This window comes from Tachypleus tridentatus, chromosome 10 (assembly GCF_004210375.1).
Source record: "Tachypleus tridentatus isolate NWPU-2018 chromosome 10, ASM421037v1, whole genome shotgun sequence".
In the NCBI taxonomy this organism is placed as follows: Eukaryota; Metazoa; Arthropoda; class Merostomata; order Xiphosura; family Limulidae; genus Tachypleus; species Tachypleus tridentatus.
The window spans coordinates 36,001,085-36,024,893 of NC_134834.1; the positions used below are offsets into that span (position 1 = coordinate 36,001,085).

The following is a 23,809-nucleotide window of genomic DNA, read 5'->3' on the forward strand; positions in this document are numbered from 1 at the left end:
TTAACGCAATATAAACATCACCAGCATTTCAGTTAACAAAGTAAACTATGTTTTTTTTTTATCTAATAGAAGTAATTTCTCCACCAAACTACGTGTCTCGTCGAATAAGGTTTAATTTCTGTCTAATGTTAGAAAAGCTTGTGTTATTGGTTTAACTGCTATTTTTTCTTAAAAGTTAACAGGTTTTCTCATCTCTTTCTTTCATTAAGTACAGTAAACCGTCTACTCTAACTTTTGATCAATATTTTCTCTTGTAAATGCTTTTATTTGTCTGTGTGGTACAACCTAGATAACAGATTCTTCTACAAATTTTTCAGGGTATTGGATTAAATTGTATTCTATATACTTCCTTCTATTTTAATTTACAATGAAGCCCCGAGTTTTGAACTAAATATTTGGTAACAATAATCCAACTAACAGTTATTACAACAAGCTTTTAGCATTATGGAACTGATACATCTTAAATTACTAAATACTTCTGAAGACACAGTGATCATCTTTAGTCACATTATGGGCACTTAGTGACTGCTTCTCTCTTCAAGTTTTCTGTGTTCTACTAATTTACATAATGAATGAGAATTTTTTAAATGTGTTGAAGTTATTGAAATACTTTCAAGGCGCAGAGTTGGTTAATATAAGTATGTGATGTGTTTCGTGTGTATGTGTGTATATGTATGTTTTCTTATAGCAAAGCTACATCGAGCTATCTGCTGAGTCTCCCGAGGAGATGTGTTTTGTTCACTCACAAAATGTTCTGTTACAGAGAACTCGCCGTGGGTGAGAAGGATGGTTATTGATGTAGAATTTATGGAAATTCACTAAATAAAGTGTTTCTTGTTGAGGTAACATTTTGTAAAGTATAATCTTAGTCTCTTACAGATTATAAATACTTTTACACTAAGAGATGCAGATTCTATTGAATTATCTCATAACACGTTTACTACAAAGATTTTAAAAATCTCTTAAAATTCCTTAATTTTATAAATAAAAACGTTTTTTAAGGGGGTAAGCAATTTAGGCTATTTGAAATAGAGATATAATCGTCTACGCTCCTAGTGGCACAATGATATGTCTACGAACTTAAAACGCTTGTAAACAAAATTATGTAGAAATGATGTGTATAGAGTTACAGAGATTTAAAAATTGTATTTCCATTTGGCCCAAATTGCTGATTGATAACGAAATAAATATTATATGCTGTCATTGTAGGATTTTAAATTTTTTTCATTCTTAAATACGATATATCCTTTTTCTGTATTTTCATTTCACCTAGTGACAGAAACAGCTACTATAATATAAATGTAATGTAAGCTAACTGGAGTGTTTCTGTCTACAAACTTTAATGATGTATCATAACATTACAAGCAAATTGTTTTTCAATATACAATATGTATGTTTTAGGTCTTGAGTAAAAACTATAGACATCGGAATCAGAGAGACCTTGAAAGGAGGGGGGTTGATAAGTAACCCAATAATTAAATTGATGCCCGAATATAATTGCCCCCTCAAAATTTCACTGGTAGCAGCTTTTTTGTTTAATCTTTTTATATTTGGTTTTACCAGCTGGAATTAAAAAGCTATATCTTTTACGTGAAGTTATAAAATAAAATTACGCCTGACAAAACTGATTCACCCATTAACTAGATTTAGTTATGTTTTTATTTGTATGAACTACGAGAAATATGGCACTAAAATTTTTTTGTGGTTCTCCAACCAGATTAATAGCAATATAACCTAGAAAGCGATAAATGAAATGTGATAATAAAATTATTTTTGATTCTTAAACCAGATTAACGGCAATTTTGTAACCATATAAGTTAGAGCGAGATAAATCAGTTGTGATAATAAATTGGTTCTTCTATACCCCAGTCAGTTTTACGGCCAAGATTTAACCACATAACCTAAAGTGAAACAAACAATGTATAATAGTGATATATTATTTGATTCTTCATTCATAAAATGATGAAAAGTAGAGACAAACGTAAGAAAATCTGTTATTCAAGCGTTGAAGTGGATGAAGCTAAAAGTCTTAAGAAATGGATGCGAAGTTTTTTTTCTATGTTATTAATATCACAAAGCTACACTAAAGGCTTTCTGTGGTTTGCTCACTAGGGACACCCAGTTTCTAGTGGTATAATTCTGTAGTCATACCATTACATACAGTGTATTATACACTGTCACCTATCTTGTGTTGGATTTTAGGGAATTTCAAATTTTTTATCATCTGATTAATTCACATATATAAAAGTAACTCATCGCTATACAAAACGTTTCAGAAAGTAATAATTACGCTCACACATGCTATGTGTAGAAGTAAGAGAATGGAGGCTGGTAAAGATAAGCACCAAATCTAAAAGTAAGAAAATGATGGTTAGTACTGATTAGCCACGTGTAGAAATAAGAAAATGATGGTTAGTACTGATTAGCCACGTGTAGAAATAAGAAAATGATGGTTGGTACTGATTAGCCACGTGTAGAAATAAGAAAATGATGGTTAGGTACTGATTAGCCCACGTGTAGAAATAAGAAAATGATAGTTAGTACTGATTAGCGCCACGTGTAGAAATAAGAAAATGATGGTTGGTACTGATTAGCCACGTGTAGAAATAAGAAAATGATAGTTAGTACTGATTAGCGCCACGTGTAGAAATAAGAAAATGATGGTTAGTACTGATTAGCCACGTGTAGAAATAAGAAAATGATGGTTGGTACTGATTAGCCACGTGTAGAAATAAGAAAATGATAGTTAGTACTGATTAGCCACGTGTAGAAATAAGAAAATGATGGTTGGTACTGATTAGCCACGTGTAGAAATAAGAAAATGATAGTTAGTACTGATTAGCGCCACGTGTAGAAATAAGAAAATGATGGTTAGTACTGATTAGCCACGTGTAGAAATAAGAAAATGATGGTTGGTACTGATTAGCCACGTGTAGAAATAAGAAAATGATGGTTAGTACTGATTAGCCACGTGTAGAAATAAGAAAATGATGGTTAGTACTGATTAGCCGTGTAGAAATAAGAAAATGTAGAAATAAGAAAATGATGGTTAGTGATTGATTAAGCCAATGATGTAGAAATAAGAAAATGATGATGTTAGTACTGATTAGCCATAGTTAGTACTGTAGAAATAAGAAAATGATGGTTAGTACTGATTAGCCACGTGTAGAAATAAGAAAATGATGGTTAGTACTGATTAGCGCCACGTGTAGAAATAAGAAAATGATGGTTAGTACTGATTAGCCACGTGTAGAAATAAGAAAATGATGGTTAGTACTGATTAGCCACGTGTAGAAATAAGAAAATGATGGTTAGTACTGATTAGCCACGTGTAGAAATAAGAAAATGATGGTTAGTACTGATTAGCCACGTGTAGAAATAAGAAAATGATGGTTAGTACTGATTAGCCACGTGTAGAAATAAGAAAATGATGGTTAGTACTGATTAGCCACGTGTAGAAATAAGAAAATGATGGTTAGTACTGATTAGCCACGTGTAGAAATAAGAAAATGATGGTTAGTACTGATTAGCCACGTGTAGAAATAAGAAAATGATGGTTAGTACTGATTAGCCACGTGTAGAAATAAGAAAATGATGGTTAGTACTGATTACTGATTAGTACCATTAGCGCACGTAGAAATAAGAAAATGATGGTTAGTACTGATTAGCCACGTGTAGAAATAAGAAAATGATGGTTAGTACTGATTAGCCACGTGTAGAAATAAGAAATAAGAAAATGATGGTTAGTACTGATTAGCCACGTGTAGAAATAAGAAAATGATGGTTAGTACTGATTAGCCACGTGTAGAAATAAGAAAATGATGGTTAGTACCATTAGCCACGTGTAGAAATAAGAAAATGATGGTTAGTACTGATTAGCTGATTAGCCACGTGTAGAAATAAGAAAATGATGGTTAGTACTGATTAGCCACGTGTAGAAATAAGAAAATGATGGTTAGTACTGATTAGCCACGTGTAGAAATAAGAAAATGATGGTTGGTACTGATTAGCCACGTGTAGAAATAAGAAAATGATGGTTAGTACTGATTAGCCACGTGTAGAAATAAGAAAATGATGGTTAGTACTGATTAGCCACGTGAAATAAGAAAATGAAGAAAATGATGGTTAGTACTGATTAGCCACGTGTAGAAATAAGAAAATGATGGTTAGTACTGATTAGCCACGTGTAGAAATAAGAAAATGATGGTTAGTACTGATTAGCCACGTGTAGAAATAAGAAAATGATGGTTAGTACTGATTAGCCACGTGTAGAAATAAGAAAATGATGGTTAGTACTGATTAGCCACGTGTAGAAATAAGAAAATGATGGTTAGTACTGATTAGCCACGATGTAGAAATAAGAAAATGATGGTTAGTACTGATTAGCCACGTGTAGAAATAAGAAAATGATGGTTAGTACTGATTAGCCACGTGAAATAGAAATAAGAAAATGATGGTTAGTACTGATTAGCCACGTGAAATAGAAATAAGAAAATGATGGTTTAGTACTGATTAGCCACGTGTAGAAATAAGAAAATGATGGTTAGTACTGATTAGCCACGTGTAGAAATAAGAAAATGATGGTTACTGATTACTGTATAAGAAAATGATGGTTAGTACTGATTAGCCACGTGTAGAAATAAGAAAATGATGGTTAGTACTGATTAGCCACGTGTAGAAATAAGAAAATGATGGTTAGTACTGATTAGCCACGTGTAGAAATAAGAAAATGATGGTTAGTACTGATTAGCCACGTGTAGAAATAAGAAAATGATGGTTAGTACTGATTAGCCACGTGTAGAAATAAGAAAATGATGGTTAGTACTGATTAGCCACGTGTAGAAATAAGAAAATGATGGTTAGTACTGATTAGCCACGTGTAGAAATAAGAAAATGATGGTTAGTACTGATTAGCCACGTGTAGAAATAAGAAAATGATGGTTAGTACTGATTAGCCACGTGTAGAAATAAGAAAATGATGGTTAGTACTGATTAGCCACGTGTAGAAATAAGAAAATGATGGTTAGTACTGATTAGCCACGTGTAGAAATAAGAAAATGATGGTTAGTACTGATTAGCCACGTGTAGAAATAAGAAAATGATGGTTAGTACTGATTAGCCACTGATTATGCCCACGTGTAGAAATAAGAAAATGATGGTTAGTACTGATTAGCCACGTGTAGAAATAAGAAAATGATGGTTAGTACTGATTAGCCACGTGTAGAAATAAGAAAATGATGGTTAGTACTGATTAGCCACGTGTAGAAATAAGAAAATGATGGTTAGTACTGATTAGCCACGTGTAGAAATAAGAAAATGATGGTTAGTACTGATGGTAAGAAAATGATGGTTACTGATTAGCCACGTGTAGAAATAAGAAAATGATGGTTAGTACTGATTAGCCACGTGTAGAAATAAGAAAATGATGGTTAGTACTGATTAGCCACGTGTAGAAATAAGAAAATGATGGTTAGTACTGATTAGCCACGTGTAGAAATAAGAAAATGATGGTTAGTACTGATTAGCCACGTGTAGAAATAAGAAAATGATGGTTAGTACTGATTAGCCACGTGTAGAAATAAGAAAATGATGGTTAGTACTGATTAGCCCACGTGTAGAAATAAGAAAATGATGGTTAGTACTGATTAGCCCACGTGTAGAAATAAGAAAATGATGGTTAGTACTGATTAGCCACGTGTAGAAATAAGAAAATGATGGTTAGTACTGATTAGCCACGTGTAGAAATAAGAAAATGATGGTTAGTACTGATTAGCCACGTGTAGAAATAAGAAAATGATGGTTAGTACTGATTAGCCACGTGTAGAAATAGAAAATGATGGTTAGAAAATGAGAAATAAGAAAATGATTTAGTACTGATTAGCCACGTGTAGAAATAAGAAAATGATGGTTAGTACTGATTAGCCACGTGTAGAAATAAGAAAATGATGGTTAGTACTGATTAGCCACGTGTAGAAATAAGAAAATGATGGTTAGTACTGATTAGCCACGTGTAGAAATAAGAAAATGATGGTTAGTACTGATTAGCCACGTGTAGAAATAAGAAAATGATGGTTAGTACTGATTAGCCACGTGTAGAAATAAGAAAATGATGGTTAGTACTGATTAGCCACGTGTAGAAATAAGAAAATGATGGTTAGTACTGATTAGATTAAGAAAATGATGGTTAGTACCCACGTGTAGATTAGCCACGTGTAGAAATAAGAAAATGATGGTTAGTACTGATTAGCCACGTGTAGAAATAAGAAAATGATGGTTAGTACTGATTAGCCACGTGTAGAAATAAGAAAATGATGGTTAGTACTGATTAGCCACCACGTGTAGAAATAAGAAAATGATGGTTAGTACTGATTAGCCACGTGTAGAAATAAGAAAATGATGGTTAGTACTGATTAGCCACGTGTAGAAATAAGAAAATGATGGTTAGTACTGATTAGCCACGTGTAGAAATAAGAAAATGATGGTTAGTACTGATTAGCCACGTGTAGAAATAAGAAAATGATGGTTAGTACTGATTAGCCACGTGTAGAAATAAGAAAATGATGGTTAGTACTGATTAGCCACGTGTAGAAATAAGAAAATGATGGTTAGTACTGATTAGCCACGTGTAGAAATAAGAAAATGATGGTTAGTACTGATTAGCCACGTGTAGAAATAAGAAAATGATGGTTAGTACTGATTAATAAGTGTAGAAATAAGAAAATGATGGTTAGTACTGATTAGCCACGTGTAGAAATAAGAAAATGATGGTTAGTACTGATTAGCCACGTGTAGAAATAAGAAAATGATGGTTAGTACTGATTAGCCACGTGTAGAAATAAGAAAATGATGGTTAGTACTGATTAGCCACGTGTAGAAATAAGAAAATGATGGTTAGTACTGATTAGCCACGTGTAGAAATAAGAAAATGATGGTTAGTACTGATTAGCCACGTGTAGAAATAAGAAAATAAGAAAATGATGGTTAGTACTGATTAGCCACGTGTAGAAATAAGAAAATGATGGTTAGTACTGATTAGCCACGTGTAGAAATAAGAAAATGATGGTTAGTACTGATTAGCCACGTGTAGAAATAAGAAAATGATGGTTAGTACTGATTAGCCACGTGTAGAAATAAGAAAATGATGGTTAGTACTGATTAGCCACGTGTAGAAATAAGAAAATGATGGTTAGTACTGATTAGCCACGTGTAGAAATAAGAAAATGATGGTTAGTACTGATTAGCCACGTGTAGAAATAAGAAAATGATGGTTAGTACTGATTAGCCACGTGTAGAAATAAGAAAATGATGGTTAGTACTGATTAGCCACGTGTAGAAATAAGAAAATGATGGTTAGTACTGATTAGTTAGAAATAAGAAAATGATGATTATTAGCCACGTGTAGAAATAAGAAAATGATGGTTAGTACTGATTAGCCACGTGTAGAAATAAGAAAATGATGGTTAGTACTGATTAGCCACGTGTAGAAATAAGAAAATGATGGTTAGTACTGATTAGCCACGTGTAGAAATAAGAAAATGATGGTTAGTACTGATTAGCCACGTGAAATAAGAAAATGATGGTTAAACTGATTAGCCACGTTAGAAATAAGAAAATGATGGTTAGTACTGATTAGTAGAAATAAGAAAATGATGGTTAGTACTGATTAGCCACGTGTAGAAATAAGAAAATGATGGTTAGTACTGATTAGCCACGTGTAGAAATAAGAAAATGATGGTTAGTACTGATTAGCCACGTGTAGAAATAAGAAAATGATGGTTAGTACTGATTAGCCACGTGTAGAAATAAGAAAATGATGGTTAGTACTGATTAGCCACGTGTAGAAATAAGAAAATGATGGTTAGTACTGATACTGATTAGCCACGTGTAGAAATAAGAAAATGATGGTTAGTACTGATTAGCCACGTGTAGAAATAAGAAAATGATGGTTAGTACTGATTAGCCACGTGTAGAAATAAGAAAATGATGGTTAGTACTGATTAGCCACGTGTAGAAATAAGAAAATGATGGTTAGTACTGATTAGCCACACGTGTAGAAATAAGAAAATGATGGTTAGTACTGATTAGCCACGTGTAGAAATAAGAAAATGATGGTTAGTACTGATTAAGAAAATGATGGTTAGTACTGATTAGCGCCACGTGTAGAAATAAGAAAATGATGGTTAGTACTGATTAGCGCCACGTGTAGAAATAAGAAAATGATGGTTAGTACTGATTAGCGCCACGTGTAGAAATAAGAAAATGATGGTTAGTACTGATTAGCGCCACGTGTAGAAATAAGAAAATGATGGTTAGTACTGATTAGCGCCACGTGTAGAAATAAGAAAATGATGGTTAGTACTGATTAGCGCCACGTGTAGAATGATTAGCCACGTGTAGAAATAAGAAAATGATGGTTAGTACTGATTAGCCACGTGTAGAAATAAGAAAATGATGGTTAGTACTGATTAGCCACACGTAGAAATAAGAAAATGATGGTTAGTACTGATTAGCCAATGTAGAAATAAGAAAATGATGGTTAGTACTGATTAGCCATGTAGAAATAAGAAAATGATGGTTAAACGTGAAATTGAGCCACGTGTAGAAATAAGAAAATGATGGTTAGTAACTGATTAGCCACTGATTAGAAATAAGAAAATGATGGTTAGTACTGATTAGCCACGTAGAAATAAGAAAATGATGGTTGGTAGTAAATAAGAAAATGATGGTTAGTACCTGATTAGCCACGTAGAAATAAGAAAATGATGGTTGGTACTGATTAGCCACGTGTAGAAATAAGAAAATGATGGTTAGTACTGATTAGCCACGTGTAGAAATAAGAAAATGATGGTTAGTACTGATTAGCCACGTGTAGAAATAAGAAAATGATGGTTAGTACTGATTAGCCACGTGTAGAAATAAGAAAATGATGGTTAGATTAGCCACGTGAGAAATAAGAAAATGATGGTTAGTACTGATTAGCCACGTAGAAATAAGAAAATGATGGTTAGTACTGATTAGCCACGTGTAGAAATAAGAAAATGATGGTTAGTACCGATTAGCGCCGACGTGTAGAAATAAGAAAATGATGGTTAGTACTGATTAGCCACGTGTAGAAATAAGAAAATGATGGTTAGTACTGATTAGCCACGTGTAGAAATAAGAAAATGATGGTTAGTACTGATTAGCCACGTGTAGAAATAAGAAAATGATGGTTAGTACTGATTAGCGCCACGTGTAGAAATAAGAAAATGATGGTTAGTACCAATGATTAGCCACCACGTGAAAATGATGGTTAAACTGAAAAATAAGAAAATGATGGTTAGTACTGATTAGCCACGTGTAGAAATAAGAAAATGATGGTTGGTACTGATTAGCCACGTGTAGAAATAAGAAAATGATGGTTAGTACTTGATTAGCCACGTGTAGAAATAAGAAAATGATGGTTAGTACTGATTAGCCACACGTAGAAATAAGAAAATGATGGTTGGTACTGATTAACCACGTGTAGAAATAAGAAAATGATGGTTAGTACTCCGATTAGCCACGTGTAGAAATAAGAAAATGATGGTTGGTACTGATTAGCCACGTGTAGAAATAAGAAAATGATGGTTAGTACCGATTAGCCAATGTAGAAATAAGAAAATGATGGTTAGTACTGATTAGCGATTGATATAGTAGTACTGATTAGCCAATGAGAAATAAGAAAATGATGGTTGGTACCATTTAGCGTAGAAATAAGAAAATGATGGTTAGTACTGATTAGCCAAATGTGTAGAAATAAGAAAATGATGGTTAGTACTGATTAGCCACGTGTAGAAATAAGAAAATGATGGTTGGTACTGATTAAATACGTGTAGAAATAAGAAAATGATGGTTAGTACCGATTAGCCACGTGTAGAAATAAGAAAATGATGGTTGGTACTGATTAGCCAATGCGTAGAAATAAGAAAATGATGGTTAGTACTGATTAGCCAATGTAGAAATAAGAAAATGATGGTTAGTACTGATTAGCCAAGAAAATGTGTAGAAATAAGAAAATGATGGTTAGTACTGATTAGCCACGTGTAGAAATAAGAAAATGATGGTTAGTACTGATTAGCCACGTGTAGAAATAAGAAAATGATGGTTAGTACTGATTAAGCCACGTGTAGAAATAAGAAAATGATGGTTAGTACTGATTAGCCACGTGTAGAAATAAGAAAATGATGGTTAGTACTGATTAGCGAACGTGTAGAAATAAGAAAATGATGGTTAGTACTGATTAGCCACGTGTAGAAATAAGAAAATGATGGTTGGTACTGATTAGCCACGTGTAGAAATAAGAAAATGATGGTTAGTACTGATTAGCCACGTGTAGAAATAAGAAAATGATGGTTGGTACTGATTAGCCACGTGTAGAAATAAGAAAATGATGGTTAGTACTGATTAGCCAATGTAGAAATAAGAAAATGATGGTTAGTACTGATTAGCCACGTGTAGAAATAAGAAAAAAATGATGGTTAGTCACTGATTAGCCACGTGTAGAAATAAGAAAATGATGGTTAGTACTGATTAGCCAATGATGGTTAGTGTAGAAATAAAGAAAATGATGGTTAGTACTGATTAGCCACGTGTAGAAATAAGAAAATGATGGTTAGTACTGATTAGCCACGTGTAGAAATAAGAAAATGATGGTTAGTACTGATTAGCCACGTGTAGAAATAAGAAAATGATGGTTAGTACTGATTAGCCACGTGTAGAAATAAGAAAATGATGGTTAGTACTGATTAGCCACGTGTAGAAATAAGAAAATGATGGTTAGTACTGATTAGCCACGTAGAAATAAGAAAATGATGGTTAGTACTGATTAGCCAATGCGTAGAAATAAGAAAATGATGGTTAGTACTGATTAGCCACGTGTAGAAATAAGAAAATGATGGTTAGTACTGATTAGCCACGTGTAGAAATAAGAAAATGATGGTTGGTACTGATTAACGCCACGTGTAGAAATAAGAAAATGATGGTTAGTACTGATTAGCCACGTGTAGAAATAAGAAAATGATGGTTAGTACTGATTAGCCACGTGTAGAAATAAGAAAATGATGGTTAGTACTGATTAGCCACGTGTAGAAATAAGAAAATGATGGTTAGTACTGATTAGCCACGTGTAGAAATAAGAAAATGATGGTTAGTACTGATTAAAGAGCCACGTGTAGAAATAAGAAAATGATGGTTGGTACTGATTAGCCACGTGTAGAAATAAGAAAATGATGGTTGGTACTGATTAGCCACGTGTAGAAATAAGAAAATGATGGTTAGTACTGATTAGCCACGTGTAGAAATAAGAAAATGATGGTTAGTACTGATTAGCCACGTGTAGAAATAAGAAAATGATGGTTAGTACTGATTAGCCACGTGTAGAAATAAGAAAATGATGGTTAGTACTGATTAGCCACGTGTAGAAATAAGAAAATGATGGTTAGTACTGATTAGCCACGTGTAGAAATAAGAAAATGATGGTTAGTATTAGCCACGTGAAATAAGAAAATGATGCCCACGTGTAGAAATAAGAAAATGATGGTTAGTACTGATTAGCCACGTGTAGAAATAAGAAAATGATGGTTAGTACTGATTAGCCACGTGTAGAAATAAGAAAATGATGGTTAGTACTGATTAGCCACGTGTAGAAATAAGAAAATGATGGTTGGTACTGATTAGCCACGTGTAGAAATAAGAAAATGATGGTTAGTACTGATTAGCCACGTGTAGAAATAAGAAAATGATGGTTGGTACTGATTAGCCACGTGTAGATAAGAAAATGATGCCACGTTAGCCATAGAAATAAGAAAATGATGGTTAGTACTGATTAGCCACGTGTAGAAATAAGAAAATGATGGTTAGTACTGATTAGCCACGTGTAGAAATAAGAAAATGATGGTTAGTACTGATTAGCCACGTGTAGAAATAAGAAAATGATGGTTAGTACTGATTAGCCACGTGTAGAAATAAGAAAATGATGGTTAGTACTGATTAGCGCCACGTGTAGAAATAAGAAAATGATGGTTAGTACTGATTAGCGCCACGTGTAGAAATAAGAAAATGATGGTTAGTACTGATTAGCGCCACGCGTAGAAATAAGAAAATGATGGTTAGTACTGATTAGCGCCACGTGTAGAAATAAGAAAATGATGGTTAGTACTGATTAGCGCCACGTGTAGAAATAAGAAAATGATGGTTAGTACTGATTAGCGCCACGTGTAGAAATAAGAAAATGATGGTTAGTACTGATTAGCGCCACGTGTAGAAATAAGAAAATGATGGTTGGTACTGATTAGCGCCACGTGTAGAAATAAGAAAATGATGGTTAGTACTGATTAGCGCCACGTGTAGAAATAAGAAAATGATGGTTGGTACTGAAAAGAGTCACGTGTATAGGTAAGAAAATGATTGAAATTCAATACATTTCTAAAATTAAAAAAGCGTGTGATCACTTTGTGCTTTACTTGTAGGTATAGAAACACAGTAGATTTTAGGTACAGATTTTAAACATAACGGATTAGCTGTCATATAAATGGTTGTCAACAACTCTTCAGTTAAATCGTCTTTATCGTTGTTTTAAAAATCTGGTTACATTAAAATACAATATTTAACACGATCCGTACTTCATTTAACCACTGTAATTAAACTTTGAGATCACCGATCCAAGCTTAGAAAAAATATCTGCTAATCCATAAATCCATTTGTTTATCTGTGTTTCAAGATCGTACTGAGTTGTATGAAGACATCTAATTTTCCAGTTATCATTACTTTTGTCGATTACAAACCCTAGAGAGTGTCAGGTTTACCGCATGTTGACAATCTCTTCGATAAACAAAGTTTAAAGCTTATACACATTTGTACTATATCTTATAGATTAAGAAACGGGCAAACAGGCAGATATATTGACCAACAGTTCTTTCGTAAATCACATTGTTGTACTTCTCTCCTTCTACGTTCCTGTCTTTCTGTGTTATTTCTTGATATTCTTAAGAAACCAGGCCCGGCATGGCCAGGTGGGTTAAGGCGTTCGACTCGTAATCTGAGGGTCGCGGGTTCGAATCCCAGTCGCACCAAACATGCTCGTCCTTTCAACCGTGAGGGCGTTATAATGTTACGGTCAATCCCAATATTCGTTGGTAAAAAAGTAACCCAAGAGTTGGCGGAGAGTGGTGATGACTAGCTGCCTTCCCTCTAGTCTTACACTGCTAAATTAGGGACAGCTAGCACAGATAGCCCTCGAGTAGCTTTGCGCGAAATTCAAAAACAAACAAACAAACTTAAGAAACCGTTAGAAGCTATGACAAAACACAACATTAGTTCGGTGACTTAAACATTACGCATAACTTCCTATTGGTTCTATCAGAATGTGTATCTTTCTGATACATAAAGGAATATAGATTCAGTAAATGCGTGACATGAAAGTTTAGAAATAACACAAGGGATACCGACAGTTTGGTTTGGTTTGAAATTAGCGCAAAGCTACATGACGGCTATCTGTGCTAAGCATCCCTAATTCAGCAGTGTAAGACTAGAGCGAAGGCAGCTAGTCATCACCACCCACCACCAACTCTTGGGCTACTTTTTTACCAACGGATAGTGGGATTGACCGTCACATTATAAGTTTCCTTGTTTGTTTACCCGTTTTATTTTGTTGTTCTTAGAATACATATATTTCACCTCCTTGTTTTGTTAGGATTATTTTTCACCAATTTTAGGTTATTAAAAGGGCCTTAATAGGAACTTTTCTTATCTTTAGTAAGTCTAAAATCCGTTTCTCTTTTCTTGTGCTCGTTTATCCTTTCTTGTTTGTTTTAAATTTCGCGCAAAGATTCACGAGGGCTATCTGCGCTAGTCGTCCTTAATTTAGCAGAGTGAGCTAGAGGGAAGGCAGCTAGTCATCACCACCCACTGCTAACACTTGGGTTACTCTTTTACCAATAAGTAATTGGATTGACCGTCACTTATAACGCCCCTACGACTGAAAGGACGAGCAAGTTTGATGTGCTGAGGATTCGAACCCACGACCCTTGGATTACGAGTTAAGTGTCTTAACCACCTGGCCATGCCGGGTCGATACCGACAGCAATGCAGAAGTTGTATGATTTACAAATAAACAGAAACGAAACTAATAAAGTGTTATACTTAACTCTATCAGTTCGCTAAAATAAAAATAAAACATGTAAGATGGACGTCATTAATTAGACAGAAATATGTATTGCTACTTTTAATATTTGAAGCTTATTTTACATTACTAAAGGCTGCTTTTACGATTGCTCACAAAAATGGAAAGCATTATGAATCAGAATTACGATAAATATTCAACAAATACAGATCGTATAAGAGTATCATTTTACTTTACAGTTTAACTAACGCAACCTTTGTCAAGATGCACATATATGAACAATCATCTTTACATATCAAGGCAAATATAAAAATATTTTCATGAAATTCTAGCTCATTCTAATTTTAGACTAGAATACTTATGGTATATGATACTTAAACTAACAAAGACATAACACTCCTCTTGTTTCGCATAGCCTACAAAAATATCACTAACTCATATATAAAGTATCATATTTAGCAAATCTTTCAGTTGTTACGTGTATTAAATGTTTCCACTTCCTCTCTTCCTTCAGCTACAAATGTTTCCACTTCGTCTCTTCTTTCAACTTTAACATGTTTGTAACTCTACATGATATTTTCATTCAGTTTCTTTATCCATTATACCCTGTATGTCTTTCAGCTAATATATGAATTGTCTATGGATGATAATTTTAGTCCTCTAGTTGCATTTTTGTATTTATTCGGACTTGAATTTTCGTTCATATAAAAAATTAATAAGAAACATTATAACAAAGCTTTGCACATTAACCGCTTTCGTAGATCAGCACTGTAACACCGTAAAAAATATTTTATACCTTAACACAAGCGTTATGTTATTTAATGACAACCTAACTTACATTAATCAAAAGTAGACTTTTATACGAAGGCCCGGCATGGCCAAGCGCGTAAGGCGTGAGACTCGTAATCCGAGGGTCGCGGGTTCGTGCCCGCGTCGCGCTAAACATGCTCGCCCTCCCAGCCGTGGGGGCGTTATAATGTGACGGTCAATCCCACTATTCGTTGGTAAAAGAGTAGCCCAAGAGTTGGCGGTGGGTGGTGATGACTAGCTGCCTTCCCTCTAGTCTTACACTGCTAAATTAGGGACGGCTAGCACAGACAGCCCTCGAGTATCTTTGTGCGAAATTCCAAAAACAAACAAAAGCAAAAACCTTTTATACGATACCCTGATCAGGTCATCTTTAATGTTCTGACATGCATTTTAAGTGAAGTGGAGAAAGAAATGATGTCTAAAGTTTTACAACTTGGGTTACTTCCAGATAACCTTAAGAAGTAACATCTAAAGGTTCAATTTCGGTTATCACCAGATAATCATAAGAAACAATGTCTAGAGGTTCACAGGTTTTGGGTTACCATCTGAAACACTTTAATAAACTAATATCTAAATATTTACATTTTGGATTACCATCTACAAAAACTTAAGGTGTAGTTATTATAATCAGTACACTTTTGAAACATTTTTATATCAACTTAATACAATTTATATTTGATTAGGTATTGATAAATCATTTACAAGTATTGGAATGCAAGTGACATAAGTTGCTTTCACGTATTCTCATAGATACAATAAAAAAGAAAATCACTTAATTTGTGATGACGAGAAACCCACTTGAAGTAAAATGTATTCTCAAGATAAAGTACAGAACAACGTTTCGATCTTCTTAGATCATCTTCAGAAAATCACTTAAATAAGTCTAGAAGAATTAAAAGGTTTTCACCATTTAAAAAATGTTAAAGATATATTTATAACAAAAACAGACAAATTAAATTAAAGTGTATTATTAGATTAAATATATTTTATTAACGAAGTTCAAGATAGTTTAAAAGATTAAACTAAGTTTAAGAAAAAGGTATTTATAATGATATTGAATAACTTTAAAGAATATAAGATTAATAAATGATTAAGAATATAACAATATATAAGAAAGTATGTTAGATAAGATTAACAGTATCTAATAGAAATATTTATAATCATGAATGGACAGGTTTCATTGTAAAATACAGAGTCGTTTAGTATTAACGTATTTACTATTTCAGACAGTTCCGTTTGGGAAAGAAATACGAATGTTACATTTTGAAAATAGTATTTATTGTGCAACTGATATTGAATTATTGTACAAAAATAACTATTTTGGATGAAACACTTTAGTCGTTAATCTAATTTATAACAAAGAAAAACATTGTAGATTATTTTAAGAATTATTTAGAAAATTATTGGATTTGGCTGTAAAACCATCACACATTGTGTTTAGTCAAGAGATATATGATCAGACAGGTAGGATCTAGATTAGCACCAGTATTTTCTAATGTGTTCCTAAGACCTTATGACAAACGTTGGATGGGTGAGTGTTCTAAATAAGTTAAACCTATTTGTTATTAAAAGTATTTAGACCACACTTTTGTTGTTTGTAAACAGAAAGAACATATTCAAAGATTGTTGGGTTATTTAAACAGTAAACAATAGAAAATGATTTACAGTAGAATATCAAGAAAAATGTAAACTATCATATTTATACATTTTAATTAAAATTAAAAACTGGATTTTCAAATGGAAGCACAAAAAGATTTTTCCAGGTTTGTATTTTAACTATGATACCTTTATTCCTTATTTGAGATGCTTATTTCTTTATATTTTATAAGAGTACTATTTTTTAATGTTTAGAAAAATATGTTCACAAGTTCAGTTAATATTTGTATTGAAACCGACGTATAGAATTAAACATTTCTTTAATGTAAAAGATAAAATACCAAACTTGCTAAACTCTAACATTTTGTATCAATAAAGATGTTCTATATGTAATCCTAAGTATATAGGCAATACAATGAAGGTATAAGAATTCAAAATTAATGAGCATAATAATTTAAAGAACACAGACTCTTGCGAATATAAGATAGTTAATTATTGTAGCGGTAAAACCACACGTTTTATGTATCTTCTAGCAACAGGAATTACGATCAGTTCTCAATTCAAAATTGTATTTATGTAAACAAATTTTCAAATTGTTACTAGTATTAAGTTTGCATGATAGTTTCACTCTCAAAATATCTGTTTTATGAACAGTAACTGAAAGATGATTCGTCTCGTTTTTATTTATATTTATCCTTCTCTCAACTATAATTTGTATTAAACTTACTATAATGTTTCCACTTTGCCTCTTAATCAAATATAACTTACAGTAAATTTATGCTTCGACCCAGTTTCTTTTTTAACAGTAATTGATACTAATGTCAAATGTCTTTAGGTGTTTGCTCAGTTATTTTAACTGTGGACTGTAGTACACTAACCTGACATGTCACTCCTTTCAAATGCAGCTGATTATAACTATTCATAACAGAAGAATTCCTCTTTTTGTCTTTTTTAAATGAATGTAAGGTGCAAAAAAATTACTTAAGGCTTTAACTCCTTTCCTTCTTCTTTTAAATGTAACAAGACTTACATGTTACAATTTATGATAATGTGTAGTAAATACACATAGCGTTAGATCTCCACCCAGAATCTTCTTGCAGCTTGCATTAAACTTGGGTGATGTTCTCATTCCATTTTTCTTATCTTCTCTTAATTGTAAGTTCTTAGCACTTTTACACCATGCTTTCATACCAACTCTTCTGTAAACTGTAGCTTAAATAAAATTTACATAAAATACTCTGTGAACTGTAGCTTATAGAAAATGTACATAGCATCTGTAAACTGTAACTTATAGAAATTGTACATAACATCTGTAAACTGTAACTTATAGAAATATGTACATAACATCTGTGAACTGTAGCTTATAGAAAATGTACATAACATCTGTAAACTGTAACTTATAGAAATTGTGCATAACATCTGTGAACTGTAGCTTATAGAAAATGTACATAATATCTGTGAACTGTAACTTAAAGAAAATGTACATAACATCTGTGAACTGTAATTTATAGAAATTGTGCATAACATCTGTGAACTGTAACTTATAGAAATATGTACATAACATCTGTGAACTGTAGCTTATAGAAAATGTACATAACATCTGTGAACTGTAACTTAAAGAAAATGTACATAACATCTGTGAACTGTAACTTAAAGAAATTGTACATACCATCTGTGAACTGTAACCTGCAAAAATTGTACATAACATCTGTAAACTGTAATCTATAGAAATTATGCATAACATCTGTGAACTGTAACCTATAGAAAGTGTACATAACATCTGTGAACTGTAACCTACAGAAAGTGTACATAACATCTGTGAACTGTAACCTACAGAAAGTCTACATAACATCTGTGAACTGTAACTTATAGATAATGTTCATAAAATATCTTTCTGGTTCCTTCTTTCAGCTTCACTTACGGTAACTTTACCTCATAATTTCAGGTTTACACCGATCGCATTTTAAACCCTAAAATTAAAATTTTCTACCATTATAACTTAGTAAGAAATAAGAAACTGTATTCTTTGTTTACTTAAAAGCTGTTATTTGTTGTGTTTTCTTATAATAGGCCAAATTGTCTAAACATTTTACCAGATTTATGAGTATTTAACAAAGTCCGATATGAAAAAGGTATACCATATAGTATTTTGAGAAATACCTCATTCAATTCTTCCTTCAAGTTGTTTCCCGAATGAGTTGAGAAGACACATATACGTTGATCGTACATATCTTGAACATATCGATTTAAAAAACGATCTAAGCCTTGCTAAGCGTAAATCAGAAAAGCTTAATAGATGTGATAAGAAGTCAAAAAGTAAGCCAAAATCTTAAGTGCTTTCAAGAATGGCTTGTTCTTCATCAGGCACATAGCAGAAGAAAGATGTGTTTATTTCGTTAATAAAAAGAAATTACAAATGACAGTAAAATAGTTAATATAAATATAAGGCTCTTATGCAATCACACACTTAGATCATTAATACTGTTTTGAATATTTAAAGCAGTAACTGAAAAACAACTGTACTAACTTTCCTATACGTTTTAAAAATTATTTCTTGAGGAATACAATAATCGCACATGTATGTATTAAAATTCTAACTATTCAACATTTTATTGTTTAAAACATGAACGCTAAAACAATGACTGTTTTCTTCTTTTTGTTGTAACCGTTTTCGTTAAGTGCTTACACATCTTTTTATTGCAGAAATATGAAATAGACACTCATAACTGTGGAAAGTTGAATGTTTTTGTACAGGTAAGTGAAACTTCCTAATTTATTACAATGACGTAGCTCATTAATTTAAACAGAGGCACATAACTCTTTCAATAGACATCTATTTACATGTCATGTTATGTACAAATCTAGAATGTCCTTGTCCACGAAATTCTGAAAAAAGTTATAGTATATCTTATTAATAATTTTATACTTTTTAGGGTTAATGCATCTCTTTACCTCTATTAGTACAATATAACAACATGTTCACTACGTGTTCTGAATTTTCAACCACGTTAACTTTTATATCATTTCAAAGACATATTTTAATTTCTTTCGTTAGATAAAATCTCGTCCATAAAAACACGGTAGTTAAAGAAATGTTTCTTGTTTTATTCTAATGTGATACAAAATGTTTCGTAACTTTTATCTTTGAATTTTCTGAGCATATACTTTCTGTTCGCTATTTTCTCTAAAATTGACAAATTTTGCAAGTTTTCTGAGACAAATACTTGCGTCACTTCTGTTTGTGATTTTCCTCAGTGATGTTCGTGACACTCAATGTGTAATTCTTAATGTGTGTTGATATGACTTCACACTCGCATACAATTTTAAACATTCCTTGAAAGTATTTCGTAGCATTTTATTCTATCATTCCAAAACAAATGTTCTGCAAGAGGAACAATAACATTTAATAAATCAACCCTGCTCTGTTTGATATTTTTTGAAGAATGGAACTGCTAGAATTGTCGAAGATTTTATTTTTTGCCAAATGGCCAAATAAATTAACGGATAAAGTTGTAAGCAAACCTTACTGAGTAATCGATCTAAAAAAATAGCTTTTTGCAAATAGAGTAAACGTACTATCTCGTTGTGTTAAATATGCTTGAATTTCTGATTATAGTAATTGTAAGAAAAATGAAATTAGTGAGCTAGTATTGCTTTATAGCCAAGTAGATCAATTAGCTTGATATGTTTCCTTAACACGATATCACATTTTACGGTTTGATGGAAAAAGTTGTGGATGTTTTTACCTTTTCTCTCTTTGTTTTTCTAACACAAAACGTTGTGTGTGAAGAGTTTATTAACACAGCATTCAAGAATTTCTGGTACTCTTGAAATGGGTTAGTTAATTGAGATAGCACCGAGAAAGTGATGAATTTCAAAAATATGAGATTTTAAAAAATATTGAGGGGGAACATGTACCAGTTATCTTTGTGTTTATGATATTTATTTTTGATAACACGATGATTGGCTATTTTTGCGAGCGCCTGAGTAACAATACATAGTTTTCTAATTATATTTGATGTGTTTGTATTTTTAAGCTCACTGTGTATATTACACGTTTCGAATGTAGCCATTACAGAAAGTTAAAGTGAAAACCATAGTTCATCTATGAATGTATAATAATAAATACATTTTTCTGTTCGCTTAAAACTACGCGAGTGCTATCTGCAATAGCCGTCCCTATGTAAGACCCGCCACCAACTCTTAAGCTACTCTTTTTACCAACGAATAAAGAGATCGACAGTCACTCTATAATGCCCCCAGACTGAAAGAACTGGCCACCTGGACATGCTGAAAAACCATCTTGACATGTCAATCATAATGTTTTGTTAACAGAATGTTTTATAAAGTTATTTTTCATTAGTATTTTATATATAATCGATGGCAGTAATCGGTATGAGGTATTCTAGCAATAAAATAAAAATCTGAATTAGTTAAATAAGAAGAAAATAAAAATTTACAACGAAAAAAAATGCATGAACCGGAAGACTAAAAACGGCTCAGATACAACCGATGTTACGTCTGACTATAGCTTAAATAATTATTTCGCCTCTCCAAATGGCTCTGCAGTATAATTGAGGAGTTATAACACTAAACTTCGGAGTCTAACACTCACTGTGGCAGAGTGCAGATAGTCCATTGCGTAGCTTTGCGATTAAAAACTAAAATTATTGCTAATTCTACATAAAATTGACCCCTATACTAATAACGTGTTTAAAACAGCAAAACATTATCTAAAACAAGGCTTCACAAAATGAAACAACAACTATAGAAATGACATTACTTACAGTTAGCAGAGAAATAAAATTGAACAATAACTCAATTTATTAAATCTTTCACGCCCTCCAGTAGCTCAGCGGTATGTCTGCGGACTTACAATGCTAAAAGCTGGGTTTCGATACCAGTGGTGGGCAGAGCACCGATAGCCCATTGTATAGCTTTGTGCATAATTCAAAAAACAAACAAAAACAAATCTTTCAGATATAAAAAATCAACATCTTGAAGCGACTGAGTTCCGTTTTTATTTACAAAAGTAATCAACGTGTAGAGAGAATCGTTTAGGCTTGTTCAATCTTTCTGAAAAAAGGGAATATTGATAAAAACAACTTGGATGCTCAAAATATCCGCACGCAACTATCCAAACCGCATATGCTTAGCCGCCATGAAGCATTATTCTTTCATAAATCAGTCGCAGTAAAGTGTAATAATCTCTAGTAAATTCATCGATTAAATAATCATAGTGCCATTACACTCATGAGTATCTCGCATGTGGTTTACAAAGAGATACTAGCACTAGATGTACTCCCGCATGGTTCCTGAAAGCGCTCTTTTTAAGAGTAAATAAAACCAAAATTAAGAGTATTAAAAAAGTTTAATTTTTGCTTTTGAAGTTCATATGTCATGCTGTGTTGTAGCCTATGGAGTGCATAATTTTACTCGTGACCCATGGCATGCACATGTTTTAGTGACGTCACGACAGTACAAATTGCAACGTTCAACATCTCTTATGTGACGTTATTTAGTATCTACTGACTGTCATAGACAACATACTACTGTATTATGGAGTGAATTGTTAAAGCAGGTAACTTTTCAGCCGGCCTCAGACCCACTTTCGTGGAAATTTTGATTTTTGGTTGCATATAGAATTCAGTAGATCTCTATCAATAGATTTAAAAGCAGTTGAACAATGTAAAGTATATGTTTATGCTATTTGGGAATAATTTTAAATCAGTTCCCACTAGTGTGTAATTTTAAATCACTTTGGCTAAGATACTGTGTATAGAAAATCCAACAAACTTGATAATTATTAGCCTGAAGTGAGAATTTTAAGCAAAACAATATAAATTTTTATTTCTTTTGTAATTATATTCCTTATCACTTTATATTTTTATTCATATTGCTTTATTAGATGGCTTTACCATTAGATAATTCATTCTACGCCAAGTACCACTCATTTTTATAAACGTTTCAATCTACGATCAACGTGAAACCTTTTCGACCAAGTTTTACACCTATGAAACAACCATGTCTATCAACGAAAATGACACTTGTATCTGATCTTCCAACATTGTTGTGAAAGATGCAAACATAGGGCATAAAACAATCATTAAAACATTCATACTGTATAACTTTATTTTATTCAATAATATTTTCGTTGCTTCAGTTTAATGCAACATTTTCTAAAATTTACCTTTTCTTTGGAATAAATGGCCCCAGTGAATCAGTGATAAGACTGAGTGATTGTCATAATAAATATTGTTTGAATATTCTCGGTAGGCACAACACAAACATTCCATTGTGCAGATTTGTGTTTAACACCAAAACACAAACTTTGAAACAATGTAACATTTTGCCACAGAATTATGAAGATCCATGAAAACGTCGAGAAAAAATTATACTTAATATTCCTTAAAATAAACATCAGTCGTTTTACTTCTTTTAAAAAGTACACTAAAACACTAGTTTTTAATTCTCAGTATATAAAATTAATGTTCGTTACAATGTTCTCGTTAAACTTAAATGACGCATAATGAACTGCTTAGCAACCAAAACCAAAGTATACACTTCTTTCCCGCCTGTTTGCTTTTTGTGTTTTATGGCCTGTATAGTGTCGTACACGTTTAATTCAATTATGCATTCACTAAAAACAGTTGTTTGATCACGCCAAAAGATAGATTTTGTATTTATTAATACATTCCATAAACCGATTATGTTAATTTGTTCGTTATGGTCAGCTATCTGGAAAAATTTACCTTTAGTACTTATCTTTCTTTTTTTAACTCTGTTGAATATATTGTTAAACATCAAATATTTACTTAATCATCTAACGCGAAAATTCGCAAAATTTGTTTTTATACTGCAAACTATAATTAATAACTTTCATTTCATGCATATTAAACAGTCAGTTACTTCAGCAATGTCAATATAAAGCTCCAAATACACTGTAAGTACATGTGTAAAATTTAGGTTTTATAGAAGTATCTAACATTTTAGTAATTAATAATTTATGAACTAGTTGACTGCTAATTTTGTGTTTATGTTCGTATAAAATTTGTGTGTGTTACACCATCAGAATTACAAACACATATCCTTTTCGTTATAATTTTCGAGTTCCTGAAATTTCAGCCCTTTCCTTATTATGTGAAGAGTTGAATTCGACAAACGACCAATTTAGTTCTCGATATATATATATATATATATATCAACTTTCAATGGTTAATAGCAAAAAAAAATCTCGTACAAAATAGCAATATAGAATTTCCA

General features: G+C 32.4%; 1 protein-coding gene across 1 annotated transcript in view; it reads left to right on the forward strand.

The window, feature by feature from the left end:
- The window catches only part of LOC143229053 (uncharacterized protein ZK1073.1-like), a 91,331-nt gene that overhangs the window by 13,093 nt on the left and 54,429 nt on the right, over positions 1-23,809 (forward strand). The window contains exon 2 of the mRNA XM_076460764.1: positions 19,250-19,300. Within this exon, the coding sequence (XP_076316879.1) occupies positions 19,250-19,300 (51 nt within the window). The remainder of the gene's footprint in view (positions 1-19,249; positions 19,301-23,809) is intronic.